Source organism: Protopterus annectens, chromosome 14.part0 (genome assembly GCF_019279795.1).
Source record: "Protopterus annectens isolate FY-2018-M chromosome 14.part0, PAN1.0, whole genome shotgun sequence".
In the NCBI taxonomy this organism is placed as follows: domain Eukaryota; kingdom Metazoa; phylum Chordata; order Ceratodontiformes; family Protopteridae; genus Protopterus; species Protopterus annectens.
Window position 1 is genome coordinate 561,951,351 of NC_056748.1, and position 21,174 is coordinate 561,972,524.

Genomic DNA, 21,174 nt, shown 5'->3' on the forward strand with positions numbered 1-21,174 from the left:
AAACCCTAGGGAAAAAAGGGCGGGGGAAAAAACAGGGACGAAAACTGGGGAAAAAAGGAGGAAAAAAACAGGGACAAAACCAGGGGAAAAAAGGGCAGGAAAAAAACTAGGGAGAAAAGCCAGAGAACAAGAATACATGGGCACTGTAAAAGCTAGGGAAAAAAGGCAGAGAACAAGAATACATGGGCACTGTAAAAGCTAGGGAGAAAAGGCAGAGAACAAGAATACATGGGCACTGTAAAAGCTAGGGGAGAAAAGGCAGAGAACAAGAATACATGGGCACTGTAAAAGCTAGGGGAGAAAAGGCAGAGAACAAGAATACATGGGCACTGTAAAAGCTAGGGGAGAAAAGGCAGAGAACAAGAATACATGGGCACTGTAAAAGCTAGAGAGAAAAGGCAGAGAACAAGAATACATGGGCACTGTAAAAGCTAGGGGAGAAAAGGCAGAGAACAAGAATACATGGGCACTGTAAAAGCTAGGGGAGAAAAGGCAGAGAACAAGAATACATGGGCACTGTAAAAGCTAAGGGAGAAAAGGCAGAGAACAAGAATACATGGGCACTGTAAAAGCTAGGGTGAAAAGGCAGAGAACAAGAATACATGGGCACTGTAAAAGCTAGGGGAGAAAAGGCAGAGAACAAGAATACATGGGCACTGTAAAAGCTAGGGGAGAAAAGGCAGAGAACAAGAATACATGGGCACTGTAACAGCTGAGGAGAAAAGGCAGAGAACAAGAATACATGGGCACTGTAAAAGCCAGGGGAGAAAAGGCAGAGAACAAGAATACATGGGCACTGTAAAAGCTAGGGGAGAAAAGGCAGAGAACAAGAATACATGGGCACTGTAAAAGCTAGGGTGAAAAGGCAGAGAACAAGAATACATGGGCACTGTAAAAGCTAGGGGAGAAAAGGCAGAGAACAAGAATACATGGGCACTGTAAAAGCTAGGGGAGAAAAGGCAGAGAACAAGAATACATGGGCACTGTAAAAGCTAGGGGAGAAAAGGCAGAGAACAAGAATACATGGGCACTGTAACAGCTGAGGAGAAAAGGCAGAGAACAAGAATACATGGGCACTGTAAAAGCCAGGGGAGAAAAGGCAGAGAACAAGAATACATGGGCACTGTAAAAGCTAGGGGAGAAAAGGCAGAGAACAAGAATACATGGGCACTGTAAAAGCTAGGGGAGAAAAGGCAGAGAACAAGAATACATGGGCACTGTAAAAGCTAGGGGAGAAAAGGCAGAGAACAAGAATACATGGGCACTGTAAAAGCTAGAGAGAAAAGGCAGAGAACAAGAATACATGGGCACTGTAAAAGCTAGGGGAGAAAAGGCAGAGAACAAGAATACATGGGCACTGTAAAAGCTTGAGGAGAAAAAGCAGAGAACAAGAATAGATGGGCACTGTAAAAGCTAGGGAGAAAAGGCAGAGAACAAGAATACATGGGCACTGTAAAAGCTAGGGAGAAAAGGCAGAGAACAAGAATACATGGGCACTGTAAAAGCTAGGGGAGAAAAGGCAGAGAACAAGAATACATGGGCACTGTAAAAGCTAGGGTGAAAAGGCAGAGAACAAGAATACATGGGCACTGTAAAAGCTAGGGGAGAAAAGGCAGAGAACAAGAATACATGGGCACTGTAAAAGCTAGGGGAGAAAGGCAGAGAACAAGAATACATGGGCACTGTAAAAGCCAGGGGAGAAAAGGCAGAGAACAAGAATACATGGGCACTGTAAAAGCTAGGGGAGAAAAGGCAGAGAACAAGAATACATGGGCACTGTAAAAGCTAGGGGAGAAAAGGCAGAGAACAAGAATACATGGGCACTGTAAAAGCTAGGGGAGAAAAGGCAGAGAACAAGAATACATGGGCACTGTAAAAGCTAGGGGAGAAAAGGCAGAGAACAAGAATACATGGGCACTGTAAAAGCTAGGGTGAAAAGGCAGAGAACAAGAATACATGGGCACTGTAAAAGCTATGGGAGAAAAGGCAGAGAACAAGAATACATGGGCACTGTAAAAGCTAGGGGAGAAAAGGCAGAGAACAAGAATACATGGGCACTGTAAAAGCTAGGGGAGAAAAGGCAGAGAACAAGAATACATGGGCACTGTAAAAGCTAGGGGAGAAAAGGCAGAGAACAAGAATACATGGGCACTGTAAAAGCTAGGGAGAAAAGGCAGAGAACAAGAATACATGGGCACTGTAAAAGCTAGGGGAGAAAAGGCAGAGAACAAGAATACATGGGCACTGTAAAAGCTAGGGGAGAAAAGGCAGAGAACAAGAATACATGGGCACTGTAAAAGCTAGGGGAGAAAAGGCAGAGAACAAGAATACATGGGCACTGTAAAAGCTAGGGGAGAAAAGGCAGAGAACAAGATTGCATGGGCACTGTAAAAGCTAGGGGAGAAAAGGCAGAGAACAAGAATACATTTGACACTGTAAAAGCCAGGGGAGAAAAGGCAGAGAACAAGAATACATGGGCACTGCTAAATCTAGGGGAGAAAAGGCAGAGAACAGGAATACATGGGTACTGTAAAAGCCATGGGAGAAAAGGCAGAGAACAAGAATACATGGGCACTGTAAAAGCTAGGGGAGAAAAGGCAGAGAACAAGAATTCATGGGCACTGTAAAAGCCAGGGGAGAAAAGGCAGAGAACAAGAATACATGGGCACTGTAAAAGCTAGGGGAGAAAAGGCATAGAACAAGAATACATGGGTACTGTAAATGCCAGGGGAGAAAAAGCAGAGAACAAGAATACATGGGCACTGTAAAAGCTAGGGGAGAAAAGGCAGAGAACAAGAATACTTTGGCACTGTAAAAGGTAGGGGAGAAAAGCAGAGAACAAGAATACATGGGCACGGTAAAAGCTAGGGGAGAAACGGCAGAGAACAAGAATACATGGGCACTGTAACAGCTGTGGAGAAAAGGCAGAGAACAAGAATACATGGGCACTGAAAAAGCCAGGGGAGAAAAGGCAGAGAACAAGAATACATGGATAATGTAAAAGCTAGGGGAGAAAAGGCAAAGAACAAGAATACATGGGCACTGTAAAGGCTAGGGGAGAAAAGGCAGAGAACAAGAATACATAGGCACTGTAACAGCTAGGGGAGAAACGGCAGAGAACAAGAATACATGGGCACTGTAAAAGCTAGGGAGAAATGGCAGAGAACAAGAATACATGGGCACTGTAAAAGCTAGGGGAGAAAAGGCAGAGAACAAGAATACATGGGCACTGTAAAAGCCAGGAGAGAAAAGGCAGAGAACAAGAATACATGGGCACTGTAAAAGCCAGGGGAGAAAAGGCAGAGAACAAGAATACATGGGCACTGTAAAAGCTAGGGGAGAAAAGGCAGAGAACAAGAATACATGGGCACTGTAAAAGCCAGGAGAGAAAAGGCAGAGAACAAGAATACATGGGCACTGTAAAAGCCAGGGGAGAAAAGGCAGAGAACAAGAATACATGGGCACTGTAACAGCTAGGGGAGAAAAGGGAGGCAAGAATACATGGGCACTGTAAAAGCTAGGGGAGAAACGGCAGAGAACAAGAATACATGGGCACTGTAACAGCTAGGGGAGAAAAGGCAGAGAACAAGAATACATGGGCACTGTAAAAGCTAGGGGAGAAAAGGCAGACAAGAATACATGGGCACTGTAAAAGCTAGGGGAGAAACGGCAGAGAACAAGAATACATGGGCACTGTAACAGCTAGGGGAGAAAAGGCAGAGAACAAGAATACATGGGCACTGTAAAAGCTAGGGCAGAAAAGGCAGACAAGAATACATGGGCACTGTAAAAGCTAGGGGAGAAAAGGCAGAGAACAAGAATACATGGGCACTGTAACAGCTAGGGGAGAAAAGGCAGACAAGAATACATGGGCACTGTAAAAGCTAGCGGAGAAAAGGCAGAGAACAAGAATACATGGGCACTGTAACAGCTAGGGGAGAAAAGGCAGAGAACAAGAATACATGGGCACTGTAAAAGCTAGGGGAGAAAAGGCAGAAAACAAGAATACATGGGCACTGTAACAGCTAGGGGAGAAAAGGCAGACAAGAATACATGGGCACTGTAAAAGCTAGGGGAGAAAAGGCAGAGAACAAGAATACATGGGCACTGTAAAAGCTAGGGGAGAAAAGGCAGAGAACAAGAATACATGGGCACTTTAAAAGCTAGGGGAGAAAGGGCAGAGAAGAAGAATACATGGGCACTGTAAAAGCTAGGGGAGAAAAGGCAGAGAACAAGAATACATGGGCACTGTAAAAGCTAGGGGAGAAAAGGCAGAGAACAAGAATACATAGGCACTGTAACAGCTAGGGGAGAAACGGCAGAGAACAAGAATACATGGGCACTGTAAAAGCTAGGGGAGAACAGGCAGAGAACAAGAATACATGGGCACTGTAAAAGCTAGGGGAGAAAAGGCAGAGAACAAGAATACATGGGCACTGTAAAAGCCAGGAGAGAAAAGGCAGAGAACAAGAATACATGGGCACTGTAAAAGCCAGGGGAGAAAAGGCAGAGAACAAGAATACATGGGCACTGTAACAGCTAGGGGAGAAAAGGGAGGCAAGAATACATGGGCACTGTAAAAGCTAGGGGAGAAATGGCAGAGAACAAGAATACATGGGCACTGTAAAAGCTAGGGGAGAAAAGGCAGACAAGAATACATGGGCACTGTAAAAGCTAGGGGAGAAACGGCAGAGAACAAGATTACATGGGCACTGTAACAGCTAGGGGAGAAAAGGCAGAGAACAAGAATACATGGGCACTGTAAAAGCTAGGGGAGAAAAGGCAGACAAGAATACATGGGCACTGTAAAAGCTAGGGGAGAAAAGGCAGAGAACAAGAATACATGGGCACTGTAACAGGTAGGGGAGAAAAGGCAGACAAGAATACATGGGCACTGTAAAAGCTAGGGGAGAAAAGGCAGAGAACAAGAATACATGGGCACTGTAAAAGCTAGGGGAGAAAAGGCAGAGAACAAGAATACATGGACACTGTAACAGCTAGGGGAGAAAAGGCAGACAAGTATACATGGGCACTGTAAAAGCTAGCGGAGAAAAGGCAGAGAACAAGAATACATGGGAACTGTAACAGCTAGGGGAGAAAAGGCAGACAAGAATACATGGGCACTGCAAAAGCTAGGGGAGAAACGGCAGAGAACAAGAATACATAGGCACTGTAAAAGCTAGGGGAGAAAAGGCAGAAAACAAGAATACATGGGCACTGTAACAGCTAGGGGAGAAAAGACAGACAAGAATACATGGGCACTGTAAAAGCTGGGGGAGAAAAGGCAGAGAACAAGAATACATGGGCACTGTAAAAGCTAGGGGAGAAAAGGCAGAGAACAAAAATACATGGGCACTTTAAAAGCTAGGGGAGAAAAGGCAGAGAACAAGAATACATGGGCACTCTAAAAGCTAGGGGAGAAAAGGCAGAGAACAAGAATACATGGGCATTGTAAAGGCTAGGGGAGAAAAGGCAGAGAACAAGAATACGTGGGCACTGTAAAAGCCAGGGGAGAAAAGGCAGAGAACAAGAATACATGGGCACTGTAAAAGCCAGGGGAGAAAAGGCAGAGAACAAGAATACATGGGTAGATGCTGTGAGATGACTACATGCAAATGGGTTGGCATAGAGTAACATGAAGGGAGAAATTAAGTAATACAGCCATAAATGGGAAGACAAGCAGAATGAAAATGGAGAGAAAGGAGTGGTATGACAAGTATTTACAAGTGATAGGTGGCAGGGGGAGAAAGAGATGGGCAGTTAAGAATGAACACCACAGGATGATCCAGACAAAAGTTGGTCGTGAAGCACACTTTGACAGAGAGTAGTGCCAAATGAAAAAAAAGATGCAGAACACAGAACAGGGCTTGTAGGAAGAACTCAGGAAGGAGGGAGATGAGCATACATAAACCAATGCAAGGGACACAACCAGCACAGATAATGAGAAGCACTGAGAACAGTGAAAATGGAATTATTGCAGACTGGAGTGTAGTGGCATGGAGATGCAAAGTAGAGGAGAGGAGAACCTGTGTGAAGAAAGGAAGGAGTTTAAGAAGGTCATGATTGAGGGGCCAGATTCAGTGAAACCAGTCTAACTAACCAAAGTGATCACCACGTGGAAGGAGTGGATGCATGTTGTGGTATACGTAGGTATAGTGATCTATCAGTAGAAACAACGTAGGAAGCAGCAAGCAGGGCCAGGAAGGTGGCACAAAGTTGCTAAGAGGGATTTTACATCTATCATTCTCAGAATTGGGATCTGTACCAACAACTATCAAATAGAGGAAACAGAATTAGAGAGCATAATGACTGATTGAGATAATGGACATAGGACAAAAGCTTAGAACTGATAAAAGGATGGAATCAGACCTGGCAGGAACACCGGATGTGTGTATGGGACAGGCTCCACCTTAATACAGCAAGGATATTAGTGATTAGTGTTATAATAGAAAGCCACATAGGGTTACAGAAACAGAAAAATGGTGATGGTATTTAGAGATATGATATTATAAGACCAAAAGTAAAATCTTAGAGGACGGCAACTACCAAACAGCAAACTGATTTTGTTTAGGGATAAAAACATTGCGGTTTGTTCTTTGCAATACAAAGTTCTTCAGAGTGGTTTCCAAATACAAAGAATTACAATAATTTAAAGCATAAAAGTCATCAAACTCACTCTTAAAAATGAAATGGCCATCTGATAAAAGCTGCAACTAAAACAAGCTGCTTATCATAATAACACGTAATGCCATCTTCAAACACTTAATAGAAATATTTAGATATATGATTTGTAATCAGATTATGAGAGTACATGTAAAACTAGTAAATATTAACTGCATACAAATGCATTCATAGTACTTATTCATGTTTGTGAGATCTTTATGTTGCATGGAAAATGCCAAATAATGTTTACAGATCGGGCACTACATATATAAAAATATCAGTGTCAGTGCATGCAACTTTTTTATGGCAGTAATGTTGTGTGACATGCATCGTTCATTATTGCTGGTAACAACTAATTTAAATCTTCATGCTCAGCATAAGCCCAGTTTTATCATATACAATAATGAAGTATATTATCTCTTTTGCTTTGTTTTTTCTCCTTATTCCTGTGCGTCTCCGACAGACTCACCCACATGTGGACCTGCTGTAGTTGTTCACACAAGTGTGTCATTTGGAAAAGAACATTTGGAGGAAGAGAAGGAGGAAGTACAGCCCTTGATCCTGAAGCACCTAGAAAACCTGATGCCAGATCTGCCCAAACCAGTCAGTAGCAAGTGCCAAAAATGGAGATATTCGCAGGTAAGGAAACCACATGCACAACTACTCATGGATCAGCAAAGGATGGAATGGAATCTAGATTACCAACAAATGTTCATTTTGTACCGTCATGCAAATGCTGAATTCTGACTTTTCTTGTTTTATTTTTTATTTATACATTTATTTATCTCCTTTTTTCTTAGCAAACTTGTAAGGAGCATGAAACATATCAATAATAACCATTTTTAAAAACAAAATGTGTATTAATATTAACAACAGGAAATATGAAGGCATTCCTTACAATGCTAAAATGTACGTCATAGCTAGAAGATGTTTAAAGGAGACATGAACATATATGGAATATGTTGGCTCTAAGAGACCATTCTAGTTCAGGGTTTTCTTATACTTTTTATGAAGTTGTTAAATGTTTCTGTAAACCCATGACCAAAAGTCCTGTTTGTTTTGTAGCTGGCAAGGATTCAGCTCAAGATCATGTCTCTTTTCGGCAAGTTTCCACTTATTATAATACAGGAGGAAAAGCTGCACGTGACATTTTTAGCATGTGTTTGCTTATACATCCTTTGCCTTGTTTACAGAAGAGTTCCTGCTATTACCTTGGAAAAATGCTGCAACCATCGCATGTAGTTTAGGACATAAAGTTTGATTGCTTTTATACTAATGTTTTGTTTACAGTGATTAACTGTGGCACCAGTCTAATTATGAACCAGGTTTCCTGCTACGATGAAAAAGTAAATGTTTGTGTGTGTGTGTGTGTGTGTGTGTGTGTGTGTGTGTGTGTGTGTGTGAATAGTGATTTTTGAAAGTAGGAGGAATGCTGGCCTAGCAATCATCAGATGAAACAAAACTAGTGTGTGTGTGTGTGTGTGTGTGTGTGTGTGTGTGTGTGTGTGTGTGTGTGTGTGTGTGTGTGTGTGTGTGTGTGTGTGTGTGTGTGTGAATAGCGATTTTTGAAAGTAGGAGGAATGCTGGCCTAGCAGTCATCAGATGAAACAAAACTAGTGCATCTAAAAGCGTTATTGCATTTAGAAAAGTGATCACAATAATGGGCATTTTATGAGTGTCTTTATTCTTCATAGGTAAGTACTAGGCCAGCTTACCTTATGGGACATTCGAAGCCTAGCCTGTTTCCATTTTTGTGCTCAAATTAACCTTTGCCATTTGTTTAGAGTGTGGCCTTACCCACTCCATGGTTAACAGTTATATATTACCCCTAATGAGAATAAATGTGATCATACCATAAATAATTTGAGAGGACATATGCATGGTATAAGGCATTTATGAGCTGCCTCTGTCCATTAGTAGTATGGGGGCAGTCCTTGGGTAAATTTTCTGTTTCCTCTCCCTAGATCCTAGTTGCACTTGAATTTGGATAGGGATGAACTTTGATTTATGTGGATTAGGAGTCTGTTCCAGAGCAATAGTATCATCTGCAAGATATACCTGTCCCTGCATACCAAACTGTTAATGTTGCAGAAGAGGTTTAGATCTCTAGATCGAGTATTTTTGATGCCATCTGACTTGTTGATGTGCAGTAAACCCAGCGGTATAGGGTCAGAAGATGCCTTGCTTGGCAAACACAGGTCACCTCTTAGCAGTGTGCAGGATACCAAGTGTAGTGAGTGAGTGACAGAGCTTTGAGTCAGTCCATGTTCATATGCTCAGGGGTATATACTAGGCTAATGACTATCAGGGCCTAGGCATGCAGTCCAACAAATTGTATTCCTATGTATTTTGAACATCTATTAAGAATGGATATGTTAGTTAGAAAGCTTATAGAGGTTATCTGAAGGAAGTAAGTTAGTTTGGGCATTACTGTCTGCCTATGTCTATTAGAGATATTGGGGCCAGATCCATGGTGAATTTCTAATTAACTATCCATTGGTCAAGGTTGCAGTTAAATAGGGTTAGAGATGGACTCTGCTTCAAATGGATGGGAAGCCTGTTCCAGAGCATAGGAATCCTATGAGACACGTATCTGTCTGATCAACATGTCTTATTTATGGTACATTCAAAATTTAAATCCTTGGATCTTGTGATTCTGATGCTGTTCACTTATCAGACATGCAAAAGGTCCATCAGAGCAGGAGCTGAGGATGCCTTGCATGCCAGGTATACATTGTATCTCAGTAACCTGTAGAAGACAAAATATAACAATAGGGCTTTAAAGTGATCAGTATAAGACGTTGTGTTTATACCCTGGATTTTCCTGGCAAAGAACCTTTGTGGGCATTTCAACTGTTGCATATGTCTGATCAAGTACATGCTGAATGGGGCATTATACTCAATGATGGGTCTGATAAGGACCAAATAAAGTGCCACTATGACTTCCTTGGACCTGCTTGCCATGCCCTTACTTATAAGTTGTGCAGCATTGAAAGATTTTATTACTACCTTGGCCACATGTTGGGCTAAGGCCAGATTACTGTCTACATATGTTCCCAGATCCCTGACTACTGGGTCAATTCTTAGGCGTGTCTTATTGATGGAGGAATTAGCCTGTGTGGCAGTCTTAACAAAAGGCACTATAATGTATTTCCTGACATTGTGTTTTAAACTGTGGCTTTGGCAGCAGTCACTGGTTTGTGTTAGACCCTCTTGTAAGAAATTTCTGTCATAGGGGTAATCTATTACTCACAATTTGCTGTCAGCTGCTAACTTGGTCAGCCAAAGGTCCTTAACATTAGCCTTTACCTCCGAGAAGTAGATACAAAATAAGAGCAGTCCCAGCATGGAGCCCTGAGGTACTCAGCTGGTGACCATTATTTTGGTGGAGGTGGTATCAGTAATAACTGACTTCATGAGTCCTGTCTGCAAGCTTGCTGGCAATCCACAAGCTGACTTTTAATTTTAAAGTTTGCTTTTGCAAAATGCAAAATATCTGATTATGATTATTTTACACAGTTTCTTTGAAAAAGTTGTGTGGTTGCAGTGTTGCCAGTAATGGAAACAATAACAGCATAATCACTACTCAACAAGTTTGTAAGAAAATATTTTATGCAATTACATTAAGAACCTTTGTATGATTAATAACACTTTCCTTCATCAAGATGCAAATTATTTTAATTAAAGCACCTAATGGCACATTAAATTGTACACCCAAATCATAATTGCTTTTTCAGAAGGGCAAGACTCCCTGCATCTGAATGCATACTAACTGTAAAGACACACAAACTCTGAAGAAAATGAAAAAAGTATTAAAACAAAACTGAAGCCTACCTTTTCCCCCGTCTTTGACTCCCGCAACTGGAAAACATAATAAGTTATCTGCAATAAATCAGTTTCTGATGGTCTAACATGCCCACAACATAAACATCCGGTCTTGCACTTTAACATATTGTAGCATAAGAGCAAGCCACAAGTACAGAGGTAGTATTTCTAAAATTAAGTTTTAAAAGCATCACTAAAATACTGAGTAACTTGTAACTTACGTATATGTGTATACATTATATATATATATATATATATATATAGAGAGAGAGAGAGAGAGATGTATATATATATATATATATATATATATATATACATATACATACATATTTTATATAGATATATGTATATGTATATATATATATATATATATATATATATATAAATTTACACATGGATAGATAGATAGATAGATACTGCTAAATAGGCATGAACTGGATGTTAATGATTGTACAATTCCATTTTCCATTGGTAGGAATCTGCTACTTTGTATTTATCTCTGTCATACGCTGTACTTTTAGCATGACGGCTACTGCTGCACAGCAAGTTCACTCACTTAGTTTCTCTGAAAGGAATTATAAGACAGAAGGAAACAACATGGAAACACTAACATCATAGTGTATTTCAGAGCAATTTCAGTTGTTTACAGTATCCAGTCATTAAGCCAGTTCACCTCATGAATGGTTTGTTTGAGGGTTGCAAGATGGAGGAAAATGTAGTTTTGAAAATGAGGTGATAACAAAAGAAGAATAAAGAAGGGATTATGAGACACTAATGCAGTACAGGGTGCTAGAGCCTTATGGGATTCCACTAATGATTCTATAGATGAAATGTTGTAAGGCTTTGTCCCAGTGGAGTGCAAGCAGGCAGTGAGGTATCTACTTATAAAGACAGAGCAAGGAACAGCCCAGGAAATTTTAGGCTGTTGAGCCTGGATTCAGTTGTAAGCAAAATGGTGGAGGCAGTAAATGCTCATAACATTACTGGAAGAGAATATATAGTGCTTAATCCATTCCAGCATGGATTCAAAGCAGGAAATCATATCAGATTATTCTCATCCATGTCTGCAACTGGTTTACCAAGATAAACAACGTCGTCCCCCCCAATACTACCATCACATACTTCTTACAGAACTAATTGGAAGTGGGGCAGGTGAATAGGGAAAGCAAAATGTGGATGAAGTCAGAGCTATTTAATATGTTTATCTTTGACTTCATGTTGACATGTATAATAGACATTCTGTTTGCAGACAACTGAAAGTCAAAGGAGTTGTTTCTGCTGGGAGTGAAAGTCAGGTGAGTGACCTGTGGAGGTTTGGTTGCAAACATGGCTGCGCTGCCTGAACCCTTCAAAATGCATGTTGATGCCCCTGAGGAAAGATAACCCAAAGGTACATTTTCTCAAAGGGAAACCAGATGGAAAGACTTAGAACAGGAGAAGGATATTTGGTTTATTATTACTAAATACAAATAAATCATACTCAGTGAAAGGGTGGCTGCAAAGGTATATTGTATGCTACAATATATAATCAAGGACATAGTATCCATCAGTAGAAGATGATAATACCCCTTCATTAGATCCTTTAATATCACAGATTAGAATTTTGTGTGCAGTCCTAGAGATCTTGCAGAAAGAGAAAGAGGTCACCGCACTGAATATAGAGGAATAATGGAAACCAGGCTGGTGTAGTGGGTGTGGAATATTGTATGAAAACAGGCTTAACATGATATCACTTTTTTATTAGGTAGAAATGGAGAAAGGGGTATAATGTGGGTATATAAGGAATTTAAAAAGATGCTTGGTGGGATTCACTGAAAAAGGACACAGTAGATAGGAAGGACATGGGTACCAAGTTAATACACCACATTTAACTTACACATTAAGAAGATTTTCTTCAACGGGAGGGAGCATAGGTGAATTGTGTTGCCAGAACAGGTATTGGATGCTAAACCAGTATGAGCACCTATTTGCAACCTCCTTGCATCATTTCATTTGTCTAAGAATACAGTAGCATCCAACCAGCTTTGCAGCTTTCACAAAGTGTGCCTTTCAATAACCAAAGCCTATATTACATTAAATGTTGAAATGTTCCAGAATAAAGATTGAGTGAGTTAACTGTTATAACTCACAGAATTGTTCCCTATGGTATCAATCAGTCTTGTAGTTAAAATAACCATAGCAGCTAGTAGTGTTCTTAAAGTGCTGATCAGTCTAAAAATAAAACATTCATTGCTACCTTTTTTCACACAGCTGATATGGAAAGATACAAAGGGGAATCAGGAGACAGCAGGTATACTTTAGGCACAACAAACCATGATGCTCACTGAATACAGACAGAAAAATTATAAACAAAACCAAAGAAAAATCTTGAAAGAGCTCTTGTCCTGGAAGCTGCTAATCCTGCTACTCATGCATGTCAGGTTGCCATACTCGTGTGACTGCTTGTTAGGAGGCTAAATTTAAAGCCAGCAATTCCAAGGAGTTTCACACCATTTCCAGAAGAAAAGCTTCAAATGAAAATAGAGCGAGCCAACAGAAATACTTAAGAGGTTAAAAATATATATATATATTCATAGAACTCCCAACACCAGCTAAAAGGTGGGGGGGTGCTCATATCAAAAAGCTACACACTTGCATCAAATGCTATTGTACCTGCTTAAACTAAGAACTCTCATAAAACAAAAGCTCAGGGAGGGAGTGCAAGTGCCACAGTATTGTACGTGATATAACTCAGGACCTTTTCTAAATTATGCAACAAAAGCTCAGGAAGTCAGTAAATAAATATTCAAGTGTCAAACAACTAAGCCTTTCCATTAGTGTAGTGCAGTAACAAGTTCTGCCTAAACTCTGCCCACCGTCAAGAAATCAGTGATGTCTTGCATGAATATTCATGGTCTATTTGTAGTTTACCCTTTTCCTCAATGTAGTGTGATCTTGGAGTTGGTATATTTAATTAGCGGGGGGTGTACTGCAAATATTTTTTCCTTCATTTTTGCAGGGGGGCAAGCCCCCCTGCACCCTCTGCTAATTAAATATACCAACTCTGAAATCGCACTACATTGAGGAAAAGGGTAAACTACGAATAGAAAATGAACATTCATGCCATATCTGCATGGCTGACAATCATACATGTTTCCCATACAATGACATGCCCCTTTCACCTGTCAATTAGTAAGGCCATGCCCACATCTGCGCAGAATGGCCTGCAAGGTACTACATTAATACAAAGCTAAAACTAAATACTTGCATGAAATGCTACCTAAAATGCATCACTTCCTTCCTTCCTACTGTCTTCTTTCCCTCCTACCTGAAGTTACCTTTGTTTATTTTCTTTCGTATCAAGTTCAAATTTATACAAAGCAGAATTATGGTTATATAAGAACACACTGTAATATTTAGCACAACTATTTTCTATTTATTGCAGATAACACATTTTCTTCATCTTCAATAAATTGGTACCCTTTCCATTTGGGTGTAGTTTACAAAGCAAGGAAAGCTTGATAAACAACATCTCCTTTAAACAAGTGGGTAAGAACAGCACGATCCCCATCACTTTTATTTAATCTCCAGACAGTAGTGCCCATTTACTGATGGCAGCTGTGGTATTACAAATTCAGTCTGCCAAACATATTCAAATGTCTTGTAGAGAATAACTAGAACTGCATCTCATTGCCAAGAGGCCAGAAGTGTTGCTCTACAGCATTTGTATAGTTTCATGGAAATAAGCAGGTATTGTAAAAGAGAATGACTCAGAATGATGACAGTGTAAGCATTCTTCTATGCAGAGAAGGAAGAAATACCCCTGATACCATAGTCATTTAACATATATAACTAATTTTAAAACAAAGTGGCACCTAATGGATGAACTGAATAGTGAGATCCATTTTTTTTGTCACAGTTATTATAAAAATCGGCATTATGTATCTGGTTAGCTAACTAACCCTAGAGGCAGCATTCTCAACCTTTTAGACATTCAAGAAAAAATAGCTTCAGTCAGGACTGGCCCCTGACACCACCCAGTGCCCCCATTCTGGTCTACCTACACCATCCAGATTACTGGAAAAGCACCCCTGCTAGAGCGGCACCCTAGGCGGCTGCCTAGTTTGCCTGTGCCTAAGGCCAGCTTTGGCTCCAGTCTGGTGTTTTTTGAACCTGGGGACATTTGACTGCAAACAATTCTTAACTAAAAACATAGAGCTGCTTGCATTGTTGTCAAATGAGCACACCTTTGTAAAATTATTATTTCTGTGTGTTACTATTTAGTTTGATAGCAACTACTGCTTTGAACTTTGGTGGGTTGAAAACTCCAAACTACTTAGAAGTAAACTAAACAAGTGATACTGGTAAGCAGTCATTGTTGACCTTTAAGGTACTACATTCAGGCAAATGACACCTATAGAAATGCATTTTCTATGAAATCTTAAGCTGCTCTGGGAAGCTGTCAGGTATTGAAACACTCAACCAGATATTCTGACAAAACTTTACTATCCACACAAGAGTTGATAATTCTGAATAAGTAAATGCCAATTCACTCAAAAGTTCACTTTCAGTCAGAAACAATTAGGAAATGTTTTTTGTCCCATGCTTTAAACCCTGCATTTCCAGTCTTGCATATTTCACTGCTTTTAAATAATCTTAATTGCCAAGTAGACGGATAATATGAAAAGGATCTGGTCATAATTAATTGTGATATACTAGTAATCTATATGTATATGTATCATTGGAATATTTCCTGTTATTTTTAAAATCACTAGTGATTAAAGTTTCTAATGTAATGACGTAACTTCATAAATAGTGGACCTTTGCTACTTGGGCAATGCATTGTTTATACATTTCAAAATTCATTGATTGTACTTCTAGGAGTATTTCTTTGAGTTTGCTCAACATACAGTGTTTGCTGAATCAGCAAATAAATGAACAGATAGATAAATTAATCAGGTTAAAGCATTCTATCCAATGGACTATGAAAATAAAATCACTAGGTTATATATTTTAGTCTTCCATCTCAAAAAAGTACGTGTATAACTTTTTTATATATGTAATAAATTTATAAGGCATTTTACAGTAATAATGTTTTTAATATAATGTATATCCTTTCATCCTACTGTTGAAACCGGGAGCAGTTTTACTGATTGTGTGGATTATCAAAATAATACTTATCCCAATCAGATGATCAGAGTTGTATGATGATGATATTTTACTACACTGAAACTGGGTTTGTTGCAAATGCTGTGGTTTGGGTTTGGCCACAGGAGTTGGAGAAGGACAAGTTGGGTTTATTTTTGTAATGGGGTGTAGGAAAGCCTGACCCTTAAAAAACATTATATAGCACACATGCATTTATGTATATATAGATAGATAGTGATATAAATACATGTGTGTGTGTGTTTGTATGTGTGTATATATATATATATATATATATATATATATATATATATATATATATATATATACACACACACACACATACACACACACAGTTGCAATGCAGAACAATGCAGAATGTAGACACTCTGAAGGGCACTATCAGAATGTGGACAGTTCAGAATGCAGAGATAAATGGGCTGGTACTAGGGCTATTAATGTGTTTCTGTGAGTGTTCATGAGTTAGAGTTAGTGTAAGGGTTAATTAAGAGGATGCTTTTAGTGTTTTGCATGTTTTTGGTGTTTGTGTTTCTGTTTGAGGCTGTCTTGTCTAAAGGTAGGTTTACAGAAATATTTTTTCTAAGGTTAGGTGCAGGTTTAGGGTTAGGGGCCAGGTTAGGATTAGCATGCATTAGTAAGGTGGTAGAGGAGCCCTGGTACCCACCTTACTAATGTGTACTAACCCTAAATCTGTGCAGTTATGGAGGAGCTACATAGAGGACATCAAACTGCATGAAAAAGTCCAAATAAAAGCTACAAGAAGTGCATGTGAGATGTAGGGGAAGGGTATATCCACAGATTATATAAGCTGTTGTCATTCAAGACCAGAAGAAATGGTGGAGCATGGCATGAACGCATGAGATTACATTGTGTCATTACGAAGGCTAACTGTGAAAAAAGAAGGACAAAGGGAGAAATGGGGAAAAAGGCAACAGCTTGCAGGGATTGGCTACCTTTCTGGATTTACAAAAGTGTTTGTTCACAAAGAGAGTTCAAGGCCCTTTTAATGTGTTTTTTTAAGTGATACTACTACCCTTTACATGAATGTGGACAATTCTTCTACAGTTTATGCAACACAAAATATAGTTATTTTGTGTATTCTATTAAAATTTTCTCTAGCTGAATGATTTATCCTGTAGTCTCAATGAATTCTGAATGAGTACTTGATGTTAGTGCGAGCTGCCTGCTGTATGATTAATTTTAATAATAAGGTTCTATTTTGTGACAATGAGCTTTCAACCAGCTACAAGGAATTATTCATTGTTTGCTTTTTTAGTTGCACTACTCTGGTAATGAAAAACAAAAAACATGCATCCTTAATTATACAGTGGTATCATTTATAAAAAGAACATGCTTCTATTTTTCATTTTCAGTCATGACTGAACCAATGCCCCTGGATGTGATGCTATTATAGTAAATCACCACAGTGAATATGGGTAACTGGTGGTGTGACTGATTGTCTTTAATCACATTTCAAGAATTTGTAGGAATGCATTTTATATGTGACAGAGAAATGTAGGGTTGTTTTTAAAGTTTCATTGCTTTTATTTTGGCATCATTGTAGCTAACTTTCACACGGGGGATTTTTCTGTCTCAGAGCTGCTGCCAGTCTTTGTGGGGCAAAAATGTTTTTCCCCCCTGATTGGAGTACTTTATTCACGAGGGGAAGTAAAAACATATTGTTTTGTAATATGCAACAGTGGCAGATGAAAAATGTCAATGTGGCCAGGGAGATATATAATTGTCATATATTTTACACATGCTTTAAAGAAGACTATGGTATAACAATTTTGCAAATTCCTCTTTGTTCTTGAGAATATTCCATTTATAGCATGAAAGAACATTAAATCCCAATAAAAAAATCAACTTGAATGGAAGATGTAAAAAAGAGCAGTTTAAAACAGTTTAAAAGATACGTAGTTTACAGCAGAGAGCCAAAAATTAGCCTGTGATGACTCTTGGCCGGCTTCATGAACATCTACACTAAGTGTACACTAAGGGCCAGATTCAATAAAGTATACACGATATGTATTCAATAAAATTCTTATCACATTTTTTGTGCTTTCTAGTCACTCAGAAAGATTACACTGTGTACGTGTAGTCTATACTTTGTGGTAACCTTTATGAATCCGTCAGTATTTAAAGCTGCAAGAATATCAGTAGGAAAACTAAAACAGGAGGAAGAAGGTGTGTGTGTTATGTCTTTGTTGTCTGTTCACTCTGAACAGTGTACACTTAGTGTACACTTAATGCAGGCTTTATTGAATCTGGCCCTAAATGTACACAATCTGTGTTCAAGAACATTCCTACCATGTTTGTTGTGCTTTCTAGTCGCTCAGAAAGACCTAAGTGTATATGTAGTCGACATTTTGTAGTAATCTTTATGAGTCTCCCTCTTTATTTAAGGCTGCAAGAAAATCAGTAGTAGAACTAAAGTTAGGAGAAGGAATTTATGAGTTGTGCTTGTGTTGTCTGTTCACTCAGAACAGAGTACACTTAGTTTAGGCATTAACAAATGCCAGGGTCCAGCTTTCAATAATCTACAATGATGTTATTTTATGACTTCACGAGTTTGGGTGGTGCTGTCCATATGAAGTGAAATGCACACTGTGAGAAAAAGTATAACTCAGTCTAAAATATTTGGGTTTAACATACAACTACTGTCTTCCTACAGGAATGCTGTAGAAAGTTTGACTAAATATTGACAAACTACATGTGCCATTACTTGAATCATAATAAATTAAAATGTATTTTTTTCATCCTTACATGTATGCTTTTCACTGTTAAAGAAATATATTCAATATGAAATGAATCTCTGCATTACTCTCCATTATACAATGACCCCCCCCCCATTAATATTCAAAAACGTGCACGCTGATTGGCAGTGTGCACATTGTAAATCAGAGTTATAGTAATGGAAAAAGGTCCGGTCGCCCGAACTTTTTCCATTACTATGACTCTTTTTTTATAGCAACAGAGAACGCAAGCTCTCCATTGCTTCAAACTGTCTTGCTGTGTTAAAGGAGTTTAACATAGCGAAACAGCTTAAAAAAAAGCAACGGAGATTCTCCGTTGCTTTTTTTAAAGCTGTCTCGCTATGTTAAACCATTTAACACAGCGAGACAGTTTGTAAAAAGCAACGGAGATCTTGCTTTCTCCGTTGCTTTTGCCCACAGCTCTGATGTACTGCGTGGTCATACGCATGCGCAGTACATCAGAACTGCCGCAGAATACCAGACAGCTGCGGAAGGGCAGCAAGGAGGCATTATACAATGCCATTATTTAAGAAAAGTAATTTTTTTTTCATAAATAATGTCATCGTATAATAGCAATAACCTACTTCTGGGTGTGGGTAATGCTGGATTTACCCATGGTTGGCTTTGTTTGGCCACTCGGGCTTCGCCCTCGTGACCAAACCACACCAACCGTGGGTAAATCCAGCATTACCCACACCCAGGCGTGGGTTATTGCTATATTATTCACTTTCATTTTGTTTTGATTTACCTAAATTGGCTGTCTCAGTGTTTAATTTATCTTGGCTTGTTTGCAGACTTTCTAAACATGAAGCTGTCAGGCAAGCTATACTGGTATCTGCATTTCTTAAGTATAGTTACACTGAATATTTTGCACACCATTAGGTTGCAAGAACTTTAAACAGATTACAGGTTATCTAACATCAAAAGAAGTGGTAATCTGTCACTGAATTTATTAAAACTTATACTTCATGCAAGACCACTTAAGAGAGATGACTTTTAATATGTTTGACATTTGTCTGTCATCTTACCCTTTTAAACATTTAATGCTTAAGTAAAACTGATACAGTAATAACAGACCGAATGCTTAGCTGGTTGACTCCTGTTCCCACTAAAATCAGTGACATACATATTTTTAACTAGATCTGAGTTCTTGGAGTTGTTTTCTGAAAGGAAAGCATAATATGTGTCTGGCCATTCTGAAGGAGTGTAAAATAATATATTCTCATTAAACCTTAAATTTGCTCTCACTGTGTTAATTGTGAGGAAAAAAAACATTTGCAGGGGTCCTGATTTTAGTTGGACTCTAAAGGTATTTTTTGTAAGTGATTTGATCACAACAGAAAGAGAGAGAGAGACACATTTTATAAAGTGCAATCTTAACACGTTCCCTTTACCTGAGCAGATAAACTAACGTGCAAAAGTAATGCACCATTTAATCCAAAAGGGATGTCAATGGTCAGTAAATATATGAATGTATTAAACATAGGATAGCATTGTGAAAATGATTATAGTGTCTAAAGGACTATGGCATACAACCGCAATTGCTACTATGGATGTGTACTTCATAAATGTTTTCAGAATCTGCTTGGAAGTTGCAGCACTAGGTCACATGATGATTTCCTTACCTTGACTGTTTTACTGAATCTCTCTCTCTTTCTTCTTGTTCTAAATACAAAATAATATACTGCTCTGATCTAAATACAAAAAATAGGAAATCCCATCAATGAACTTATTAATATAGGGACTTTCATGTTAAACCTGGACAAATAATGGTTCGTATTGCAAGATATTCTTGTGACATAGAACTATTGACTATAAAACCTCTAAACTTTTAATTTGGACATACAAGTAGACAGATTTTAGTTTTATTTTAACTTTCTGGTGGAATCATTTTATTGTTGGCATATTTACTTGCAAAATAAATAATATATTTATTTATAAGTAAAGGTCTTTATTATTTAACTTTAAATACATATGTCTGATGTTTTAGTCAATGGTTAAGAATTATATACTTTACTTGTATATGAAACTTTCTGTCATCTGACTTTGAATGGTGACTTCTTAGATCTAATTGCTACAATTTAAAGACTGAAGAGCTGGATTATTTTAGGGGTAAACTGTAAGGTATGTTCTTGCTTTGTTTGTTTTAACTAAGTAATGGCATCATGACTGATATCACTGGGAAGAAAGCAGCTGGCACTGTAGAGTCATAATGAAGTGTGTGTGTGTGTGTGTGTGTGTGTGTGTGTGTGTGTGTGTGTGTGTGTGTGTGTGTGTGTGTGTGTGTGTGTGTGTGATGTTTGGGCAGGTGTAAACAAACCCCTACATCCAGGTCAGTCCTCCACTCCTTCCCCCTCCGCTACTAAACAAAACCTCCAGAATTAATAGCCAACACCTTTAATAGCTTCTTTACAGAAACCATCCAGCAGCTAGCTAGCCAACTATCTCCCTGTTGCCCAAACCCTACTGATGCCTTACCTTGCTCCCAACTCTCCTTTAACTTACAACCAGTTCCTACCTCACTTATCACTGCACTGCTCAAGAAATTAAAACCAACCACCCTATCAGCAGATCTCCTCCCAGATGAGTACCTTGAAAAAGCCGCATAAGTCATAGCGTATCCAGTCACCATCCTGATTAATAGAACTATATCTGAGGCTACCATCCCCTCCATCTGGAAGACATCCCATGTAATCCCTCTCCATAAAGGGGGCACCTCCACTGAACTATCTAACTAGAGATCTATAGCTATCCTGTCACCCCTAGCAAAAATAATGGGAAAATA

The 21,174-nt window shown here is 39.0% G+C and overlaps 1 protein-coding gene across 2 annotated transcripts in view; it reads left to right on the forward strand.

Annotated features, from left to right (window-relative positions):
• The window catches only part of RNLS (renalase, FAD dependent amine oxidase), a 1,470,556-nt gene that overhangs the window by 1,423,034 nt on the left and 26,348 nt on the right, over positions 1-21,174 (forward strand). For both annotated transcript variants that reach the window (XM_044056304.1, XM_044056303.1), the window contains exon 6: positions 7,127-7,302. In XM_044056304.1, the coding sequence (XP_043912239.1) occupies positions 7,127-7,302 (176 nt within the window). The remainder of the gene's footprint in view (positions 1-7,126; positions 7,303-21,174) is intronic.